The following is an 11,023-nucleotide window of genomic DNA, read 5'->3' on the forward strand; positions in this document are numbered from 1 at the left end:
GGCACAAATTTAAAGTGAGTAATACATATGTTAAAGAAAGCAGGATGAGCGTTTCTGTTAAAAACCACCGCTTAAGCATGTACAGGACAAGCGATAAGAGGTGCAGCTTTGTCCACAGGGGGCGCCAAAATCACCACAAACCTAAAGTTCCTCACAGGAGCTTTAAATTAAAAACAACAACAAAGATTTGAAGTTTTAAGAGGCTTTAAAAACTTTGTGGCGTTTAAGCTCAAGCTGTGAGTCATGGGTGACAAAGCTTCTTCAGAGCTGCCGACAATGTGAGGATTAAATTGAAGCCGGCCTTTAAAGTGAAATTTTTAATACAGTTTGTAAATGGTGTATTTTATTTGAGTAAAGGATCTGAATACTTCCACCACTGCTGATGTTCGTGCTGAGAAGCAGGAATTCTGGATTTCTGCTATGTTAGCGTTAGCATTTACCTTTTTGCTTTAGGTCGCCGGCATAGAAATGTAAATGTCAGAGTGCAACTGTAGCTGAATGTCAGTTTGTGTAAGGATTTTCAGCCTGCGCTTGATGTGCACATAAAGCAGCTCGACAGTGTAATATAGCAGAAAAGAAGGGTAGAATGAACTGAGGGAAGAAGAGAATTAATAATAGCACATGCTAATATATGCAGATGTATGATATTTACATTACATTCATGACCTCAAATATGTGAGGTAGAGACTATAACAGGATCAGGGCTTAGTGGAGCACTAAGTGGGGCATGGACGCGGAGCACACAGGCACAAGCTGAGCGTGTAATGGGCAATCTTTAATCTCAAATGTAGGTGTTCCACATCGTCCCGTAATCTGATCAGCCTCATGGTGAGTTTTCATTATAGGATCTGTCCCAGATCTCTCTTTAAAAAGGAGACAGGCCTTGAGGAGCTGTTCGGTGCAGGCGTAATTCTTTCCAAAGCCCCCCTACCAGCCGCTGCGGCAACCTCCTGATGGCAAACGCTCATGAATATTCATCGCCGTGACTGGTGAGCATACATTAATGTAACTGAGAATTGTCTAACAGGCTGAAATGATGGATGACATGCATGAAAACACAGAACATGTCTTACAGTAAATTGAAATTTTCTCATTTATTTTCTAATTAAAATAAACACACCTATTTATTACTTTTAATCTAACACAATAACACAGAATTAACGTGGATTTTCAAAATAAAACTGAAGATGGGTTTCGGAACACGAGCGGTAATAGCCCTTATTTAAATCACAAGGTTTCAACCTGTGATCTGAAGTAAACTCCACTCTTGGAGCAAACACACGTCAGCATCTATACTACCTACACACACCTCACACAAGAGAACCCACACACACACACACACACACACCCAGGTCTTCACAATCATCATCAGTACAGCACACGCTGAGACATCAATCCACTAATCAACAGGATCATATGATGTCTCCCACTCATCCACACACCAAAAACAACAACAAGAAGAAAGCACCACACAGTACCGTCCCACGTACAAGCCTCAGCTCGGAGCTCCAGCCACCTGTTTCACTCACAGCAGGAAGGTTCCTAGCACTGGTGAGTAACTTGACGGCAAACATCAAAACCATAAAATATACATCAAACATCCTGTCAGAAGTTGTAAAAGCTGACGTGATGGGATGTAACAAGCTGGCGAATCAAAGAGTGCGACTGAACAATCTCATGCCACGTTTTGTTTTTCTTTTTAGTCGTAACTTGTTGTTTCTCGTCACTTTGTTGTTCTTACACTTGTTCTGTTATTCTCTGTAATGATGCAAGACAGGTTGTAGTCTCAGTTTTCTTTGAACAACAAAAATGACAAGTTGTGGTTTAATGGAGGTTATGTAAGGGACTATTTCTTGGCTGGGTGCAGTGACTTCTTCACGGGGATGAGAAGAAAAATAGTGCCAAAGATACGATTTTTTTTAAGAATAAAGAAAATAAGTTGGCGAACCAGTTCTCACTCCCAAGTGGCAGCTTTGTCAGTGCCCCAAGGCTTCAAATATGACGCTGTAGGTACCCCTCTAGCTTAATTCCTGGCACTGTCCTTTATTTTGATGTGGCATTAAAGACAAATTATGTACTATGAAGAGCCGAAAGTCTGCTTGGGGTGCCAGTAGGGGGCGATATTTTAAAGTTATGTAACACTGGTTAATTACGTAACTATCATAAGCACGTTAGAGCTGATTAAAACCCAAACCATAATCTTCATCTTAAACCGTAATGAGCAGTTTTGGTGCCTTAACATAACCAACGATAACCACGTCGAAAATTCATAACATCTGAAATGATGGTGAGCAACCTTTGTTTTGAAATGTTATAACCGGGAACTTCCTGCCTTCTGTTGAAAGTCTAACCAAACCTTACATGTTTATTATTGCCTAGATCGTCACATTTTGAAGCTGAAGGCCACAGACCAAGCTGCCATATACGATGAGTTGGGCTAGAGAGCATGTGCTGTTTAGAGGGGCTGGGAGTTGGATTATTTGTCACCACTAGACACAGCCGGACTAGCCGTTTTACCATTCTTCATGCTAAGCTAACTGTATCCCGGCATCAGTTTTGTATCTGTCTGTAATGTCATACTCCTTTAACTCAAAGTGGGGCTTCTAGAGAGCAGTTGGATCATCTGGTAGGTCCATATTAGAAGTTGAGTATGTCTTCATCCATAGACATGTGTATGTGTTTTATGGCACAAAATAGGTCCAGTTGTGTAAATCTATGGAAATAAAATAAAACAATCTTACATAAGGTCAACTATAATTTCTACTTTAGAATGAATTGTTATAGAACAAATGTTGTCACTGATAAGTCAATTATGTAACCAGCTGATGCTTTGAGCATTGCATTCATCTACATTGCTTTGGAGGTCACTTTGGCGGCAGATCTTTCAATAAAAGTTAAATAACCATGCGAATTTGGTGAAACACCACCAGCAGAAGGCTGGGAAACTGTAGTCATGTAGTTTGGCTGAACAGAATTTTAATTCCAAATTAATCCGAGCCACCAGTTGGGTCCTCCAGCGTTCAACGTTGACAAATGCAGTGTTAATATATTTATACAGTTTATCTATTATGTATTAATGGCAACTCATTCCCACAGAGGCTCATTGGTAGATGGGAAAGCTTCCAGCCCTGACGTGACTATATCAGAGGGAATCTTCTCAAGCTGCCCCACTTTATTCTACATGTTGCTGGTTGGAAGTGCCATGATGAAGATCACAGACGGATAGAAGGAAGGCAGGCAGTGGAGCACACATGGGTGTACACAGATACTCTAAACCAGCACACACCCACATGTGCGCCCACATAAATATTGAGTATACACCAATATGTACAGATATCTACAGGTATCTTCACTGAACTTCAAACTTCTGAGGTTTATAAATTCAGTCAGCCCTATTTTCCCATTTTGAAGTTTTTCTTACAGCGCAGAACTTCCACCGCTTATCTTTTGTCATTTTTTATCAGCTCACTGTCTCTCCCAAGTGTTCCCTGCTTTACACGCCCTCGTTTTCTGAGCTTACAACTCTGAAGCTAAAACATAATCCTCACAACCTTCCGTTATCTACGCTGCTCCTGCACGAAACATCTCAACGCAACTGTCATCAGTTGAATTTGTGTAAAGTGCTACAACCGGTTATTGAGAGAGATATTGAAAAAGAAAAAGATCAAATGCTGTAAAAGTAATTCCAAATGTACTCTTTCAGTCTTTCTTTCTCACGGACAAACCCACATATATACAAGAATGGCACACACACACACACACACAGTTAACTCATACTTCCACTCTTTCTCCTAGGTGGCCCATATTTATCTCGCTGACCTAATATTTTTGTACTGGCAGAGGAGAAGATGTTTGAATGTCTTTTTAAACGTGACGTTGCACAGAGCGTAGCAGGCCGGGTTGATTGTGCTGTTGATGTAGCACAGCCAGTAGCCAATAGTCCACACTGTGTTGGGGATGCAGCTGGAGCAGAAGGTGTTAATAAGCACCATCACGTTATAAGGAGTCCAGGTGGCTACGAAAGCGACCAGGATAGCCATGATGGTGCGGGTCACTTTTTTCTCCCGTGATGGCGGCCCTTTCTTCTTCTTGTTGGGCGGCTGCTTAGTCATCTTCACGATCTTCCGTGCCACGTGGTTCTGCCGCTCTGTGGCCGGGACGATCTCAACGGTGGCGTTGGACGGTGTGTAGCAGTCACCCTTGGGGGATTTAGTCTTGATCTTGATGCAGGTCAGCTTGGAGCCCCCTGCCTTGGCTCGCTGACGTGGGGGTGGTTGGCTCGTCTCTGCGCTGTTAGCAGCAGAGGGGGCCGCCTCATCTTCCTTCTGGTTGGATGCAGCCACACTGCCAGATGTTGAATCATTAGAGCTTTCCTTCTCTTCCCCAGGTGCGCAGGTCTCTCTTGTGGCGTCTTCAGCCTCGGTTTCTCCGTCTGCAGTGGTCGAGGAAGGTCCTTTACCATTTTGCAGCTTTGCATCATTATGGTTAGCTCCGTCCTCTGCATGCTGGCTCGGGGAGCACCCTGTGTCTTCCCCTGGTACGTTGTTATTGTTGGGTTTTGGTGTGTTGTTCCTCCTCTGGACGGGTGACAGGGGCTCTGGATTGGATCCTGAAGGCTTGCGGTTATCCTTCTTCACGCGGCTCTTGCTTGCTCTGGAGATCTGCCAGTAGAGCTGAATCATGATGATGACAGGCAGGTAAAAGGCGGCGATGGCAGTGCCAAAAGTGACTGCAGCATTAGAGAAGAACTGGATGTAGCACTCCTTCTCGGGGACTGTCCGCCCACCCACAATGAACTGCCAGAAGAGGATGGCTGGCGCCCAGAGGATAAAAGACAGAACCCAGGCTGCAGCAATCATCATGCCTGCCATCTTGGTGGTCCTTTTGACAGGGTAGCTGAGGGGCTTGGTGACACAGAAATATCTGTCAAAGCTTATGATGAGAAGATTCATGACAGACGCATTGCTGACGACATAGTCCAAGGCCAACCACAAGTCGCACACCACCGGCCCCAGGGGCCAGTACCCTATTACTATGTAGACTGTGTACAAGTTCATCGAGCACAATCCGATAATTAGGTCAGCACATGCGAGGCTGAATAAAAAATAGTTGTTGACAGTCTGTAAGTTCCGATTAACTTTGATGGAAAGCATAACCAGGATATTTCCAATGACTGTGACCAAGCTGAGGGAGCCGGCCACCAACACGATGAACACCACCTCCACAGTCTTGTAGGCGCTTTCGCTCTCTTCCACAACTTCTGTGTCATTGCCTTCGGAGGCATTCCAGTAGGTGAAATTGAATACATCCATGGCATTTGGTCTTTTGTTGCCACCTCCTACTCAGATGGAACCTACAAAGGAGAGCAGAGAGAGAGAAGAGAAGATTTGTAATGAGGTGCAAAGATTCAGCTTTTACATGTATACAATGGTGTCATCTGCAAAGCACAGTTATGGTTTTACTTAATCACGTCTCTCTCAACTCGGGAAGAACTCTCAACCCTTTCCATTTGAATAAACGTGGAGAATGATCTAAATAGAATTACCTAATTACTGCTGGCCATCAGCAGCACTCTCACATGCATTAGTTCCAACCACATTCAGCACAAAATATTCAAAGGCTCCAATTCCATTTTTTAAATATATAATGGTCTGAGATGATATCAATTATGATCCGGGGGTACATTATAAAATAAAAATAAGAGTATCTCAAAAACATCCGTGTGAGCAATGTGACCTTTCCGTGTTACATCATCCCTTTAGCGGGTCCGACAGCAATTCATCAAATAACAGTGACAATTTTGGGCTGTACGCCAATTAGATTGGTAATTACAAGCACAGATATCTGGCACAGATATTTTTCATAATCACTGAGTAAATAACATCTCCCCCATTAGACACCTGCTTCATTATTGGGACAAAAAATTAAAAAGGGACTGCACAATCCAAATGCACATGAACGGCTGATGGAAAATGAGATGTGTGGAGATTAGGCAACAAGTCAAATGAGGATTTGGCAATGAAAGCATGGCGGCACAAAGTTAAGCATCAAGGCTTAATAAAAGGACCCATTAGGATGTTAACGGCAACAACTACTACAACTAATTTCTGTCATGAGTCGATCTAGTTTATGATGCTGTTTTGTATTTTGGTGTTTTGATATTATTTCCGTTTTTCTTTGGTCACTTTGCCTCTTGTTGTCATGAGTTCTTGTTGTTTAGTTTGTATATTGTGTTCCTGTCTTTGTATTAGTCTGGTTTAGTTGTGCACTTCATTTAGAGAATGTCCTGTTTTACTTTGTAGTCCTGCGTTTGGTTTCTAGTGTTTCCTGTTTTATTTTGTAGTTCTCGCCCCCTGTGGGTTTTGTCTTGTTTTACTTCCTTTCGTTTGTTCTGTTTCCCGCCTTTCAGATTGTGTGCCCTGCCCTCATTGTGTTCACCTGCGTTAATTAGTCTCACCTGTCCCTGATTACCCTGTGTGTATTTAGTCTCTGTGTTCCTACCCTGTGATATCTAAATCTGCTTCTGGGTCCTCACCTTTTGGTTTAATCTGAAACCGTAACAATTTCTCCATGTAGAAGTCGCACATGTGATGAAGGACAAATAATCAAGGGCTGTTTGTTCCCGCTGACGCTCAGAGCTCATGTTTTTAAAGCTTTTGTCTACATATCCACTTAAATGTATACATTTCCAACCACAAAATGCCCTAATGACTACAATTTACTAATGGCTTGTTTACTGTCTTTCCACTTCTTTTGTCTTCTGAATGTGTTCCCAAACCCCGATAATTGCGAGTGATGAGCGTTTTAAGATCAAGCCTCCCTCCACAGAGATTATAGGTTTTCAAAACTGTTCGCACGTACACTGTAAAAAAAATGGAGAGGGAAAACGGTGATTATACACTCCACACACATTTCATATAACCAGGAGTTCAATAAAAACTTTAAAAGGAATTATTGACTAAATTGGCACGGACGTTTTATCTTCAAAGGCCCACTGCCAACTTAAGAATTCCGTTCGTACGCCACTATAAAATTCTTTTGATCCCCAAGTGACCCACTAGCTCTCGCTTTTAACCTTAAACATTTGCCTGTGTTGTAGACCTCGCTTTGATTTATACACTGCTCACTTCTGCGTTTCACAGACCTTTGATATGAGTAATGTGGTTTGTCTGCTCTGTGTCTGCCACAACTGCGGGAGCACTTTCCGGAGCTGTAGGTCAGATTTTATAGCACACTTGGTGGCTTAGCACTTATCAGTTTGACATAAATATCATCACGCTTCAACTTCAGCTCTTTTCCTTCGAGCTTCCTTTTGTGGTAAAAGAACTAATCAAACTTTAAGTCAGGCTGTGGTATTCAGGTTTGAAATCAAAAGCTGTTAAAGGTGTTATTCTGATGAACCCTGTAAATGATGGCTGCCACTAGCACATACTTTAGAGTGGGAAAAGAGAACAGTATGCTAACCCTTACTCAAGATAGCAAATGTCTGAAATCAATGTCTTTCAATCACACATTTTAGGGCTTTTTCTTTTAAATTTAAGATTTCCATACTTGTAAAACACAAAATAAAACATTTGTCTGACACTCTTTGTCAAACAGGAGGAGCTGCAAGTCAAGCTGCAGCTAACGTTAGCTTGAATTTCAAGGTGCTTAGCTTTTTTGGCGTAGGATTCAGTCTGTGCGGATGGACTGTACTTATATAGCGCTTTGCTAGTCTTGCGACCACTCAAAGTGATTTTGCACTACATGTCACATTCACACGTTCACACACAGGCAGGCAGAGGCTGCTACGTACAGTGCCCAACTGTCAAGCAGTCATCGCATTCACACAACGTTGGCTGTGCCAACGGAGGCAAGTTGGGGTTCAGTGTCTCGCCAAAGGACACTTCGACAGAGCTGCCCCGCCCCATACAACAATGTTGCCAATCATATCCAATCCATGTTGGATTAGCAGTATACTATTTTTAAATGGTACCAATATCAGAGGGGTACTTAGTATCTGCAAGTCTAGGTATTGGAATTGGTATCATGAAGGAACACCATCTGTAATTGCAGAGAAATCCGACTAAAAGCCACAAGTAAAACCGTCGTTCAGATCACACGAGGATTGAGTATGTCTACAGGCATACTGAGAATACATTTGGGTAATTTACCTGCAAGAAATCCTTTGTGATTTGGATCTACTGCAAAAAATAACTCTTGCAACTCTTTTCTCTATTTTCAGTATTCTTATTCAGAGAACATTTCGACCTTCCTTAACAGGACTTAACAGATTGGTCACTGACCATCTGACGAAGCAGAACAACTGATGTATTACTTTGTAACCACAGTTAATGAAGCGTTAAGGGTGACACACTACTGTAGCTGGAAAGCTGCCTCGCCTAAGACTTTGCCATTTCGGCTTAAAGTCTTTAACAGTTGAGTGCAGTTGCTGAGTAACTAGTGAACATTTCACTTATCAGCTGTGCCAGAAATCCCTAATCATTGCATTAGCCATGGAGCTAAGCTGGCCTAATCCCCATAAAATGTTTAAGTCCACCGATTTACATTCAAAAAACACCAACAATACAAATGGGACACACTTGTGGCTTGCTTGAGACAAGTGGATTAGGGAAGTAAAGTGGATCAGTATAGATGGTCATAGCACAGTGGAGGCAGTCAACTCCCATAGCTGCTCTTTGTCCACCTCCAGCTGCCATAAGCCGTGTCCCCCACCTGAAATCTCTGCCACGACACAATGGAAGCTGTGACCCAGCTAGAGTCAACTTAAGATGCACAAATCCTTTTTGGCTCATTGTCGACAGCCTGAAAAGGTCTCGGCGGGGCCTGGCCTCGGTTGTAAAGCTTCAAATCACATATTGCGGTGAGTCATGTTTGCATAAACCTATTGCAGAGAGACACCTCAGAGGAACGCCAGTGTTGTGCTATATTTCACCCATCAATCTGTTGTTTTACACTTTTGCCTGTAGGATTACGGCTTAGATGTCTTCACATCGTCCCCCTACGAAACAACAAGTAATAGCAGGAGAGTTTTACTGCAAAGAGGGAAGACATCTTTGCCTCTGTGCTGACTGATAGAAAGCTGGCATCCCAACCCGCTGAGCATGAGTGCAGTTGCCATCGCCCGGGGAGAGCAGCAGTGGCACTCCTAGCATAGCTATCAATCATACAGCTCACCTGCAAGTCTCAGTACCGCTGCAGTCGGCGCAGGGGCATGTGACGGAGCCCAATCAAATCATGAGTGACACATTTATCCCAGGAAAGATGGGATGAGTTATAATGGATTAGCATATGCTTAAAGTGAAACATAAGAGAGCTGGTGTCATCTTGGCCGTCCTTGCCGAGTTACATGTGTATCAATGACTTCTGCAATCCAATAATTTGACCTTTTTGCTTTGTGTATGAGAAAAATGTGAGTCGAGTCAGTTGCTGCCATGGGAGAACGTGAATAAATGAGCATGAGTATTGTTCTGTGTTCATACTTAGGTATTCCAGGAGCTGGCTCACTAGAGCTGAAAATTGCTTATGCCCGTTGGGAAGCAGAAACCTCGCCCTTTCCCCGCAACTTGTATCCTCACTTAGTAGTGGACACTGGGATGGTCAGATCACTGAGTAAACCCCAAGAAACTGGACTGGACTGGTTATATATCTTGGAAGCTAAATAACCACTTACCCAGGTCAGCGGGTTTGTCAGGGACAGATAACAACAGGTGTCAGCTTTATGCTTCCAGCAGAAATATTAGAAACATTGTTTTCAAATGTTGCAGCTGCAGTTGCACTTAAACCGATGCATTTGGCTGCCTCCCTGGTGTCCAGATTCCCATTCCCCATCTCTGAGCACTGATCCAAGGTAAAGCCCAGGGCACTTGCCCCCTGCTTTCAATGATTACATGCATTTTCATTGCTGGCTCTCTCCACGGGAGCGTGCAGGGTTAGGCCTTCGTTTACTTGCTGTTTGCAGAGAAGCATGACTAGAATGCAAAACATATCACTGCTGCAGTACTGCTGCTCCACAGGGGGTTCAGATCCATCCAACACTCCCGATGGTAAAATAGTTAATGGATATAAGTACGTTTAACAAATTCACTGCTACTCTAACTTATCGAATGCTCAGGGCTTCCCTGCCCTAGGCAAAAAAACATACATGACATATTTCTGACTAGTTTTAAGGTTTAAACTGTGTTCTGTCTTTGCAGGCTGTAAAACAGAGGGAAAGTCTTTTTCTTCAATATGACAATCTGCTGCATCTTAAGGACTTTACTTTCAGGTAAACTTCCTGCTTAGGTAAATATTGGCTCATTTTATCCTAAGGATGTGCAAACCCCTCTGCAAGTAAGGTTGTTATTCAGCAGGGAAACACACAAATCACTAAGCACCTAGACCCACACACTTACAAATATTTGAGGAAATGTTCGGCAGGAAATGAAAAAGGTTCCGATAACCATCGAGCCAGCGCACCGTCTCAGAGTTCTGATGAAACATGGCAACAAAAATGATCCAAATCTTGAGCTAGTGAAGTATAATTACAAATTTGCATTCATTTCCTCGAGGTCTCTCCACTGTCTCAGGGGTGTCTGACTGGTAGGGATAGAGCTCGACAGATGCCTGTAGAGATATAGAGGCAATATTTATACAGAGGACGATCACAGCTATTTATCAACCATTTGCAGCAGTTTATTTGGGGACTGGATCATTGTGGCAGTGGGTTAGACAAACTAGGCCAGACACCCTCCTCCCCAAGCCACAACCTCCAGCTCCAACTGGGTAATCCTGGGGTGTTCCCTGACATCAAAGGATGTGCAATTCCTCCTGCAAATTCTATAAAAGTATCCTCCTGGATCTCAACCTGGGAGGTGACCCAGGGGGATACCACCATGGGGAGTACCACCCCGGAGGCATTCAGGTCTGAACAACTGGCTCCTTTCAACTGGAAAAGGAGCATTGGTCCTATTAAGTACTCCCTTTGGACGTCTGAGATTCCCACCCTCTCCCTGTGCGTCCTTAGAGGTGAACCCAGACACGC

The 11,023-nt window shown here is 43.3% G+C and overlaps 1 protein-coding gene across 1 annotated transcript; it reads right to left on the bottom strand.

Moving 5' to 3' along the window:
- Window positions 1-246: 246 nt before the first annotated feature.
- On the bottom strand, window positions 247-5,321 carry chrm2a (cholinergic receptor, muscarinic 2a). Its single transcript, XM_069670688.1, has one exon. The coding sequence runs from the start codon at window positions 5,310-5,312 to the stop codon at window positions 3,807-3,809; it is 1,506 nt and encodes a 501-aa protein (XP_069526789.1). The 5' UTR covers window positions 5,313-5,321; the 3' UTR covers window positions 247-3,806.
- Between the last annotated feature and the right edge of the window lie 5,702 nt (window positions 5,322-11,023).

Source organism: Semicossyphus pulcher, unplaced genomic scaffold (genome assembly GCF_022749685.1).
Source record: "Semicossyphus pulcher isolate SPU_LCO1_2020_fin unplaced genomic scaffold, fSemPul1.0.p SCAF_20, whole genome shotgun sequence".
In the NCBI taxonomy this organism is placed as follows: domain Eukaryota; kingdom Metazoa; phylum Chordata; class Actinopteri; order Labriformes; family Labridae; genus Semicossyphus; species Semicossyphus pulcher.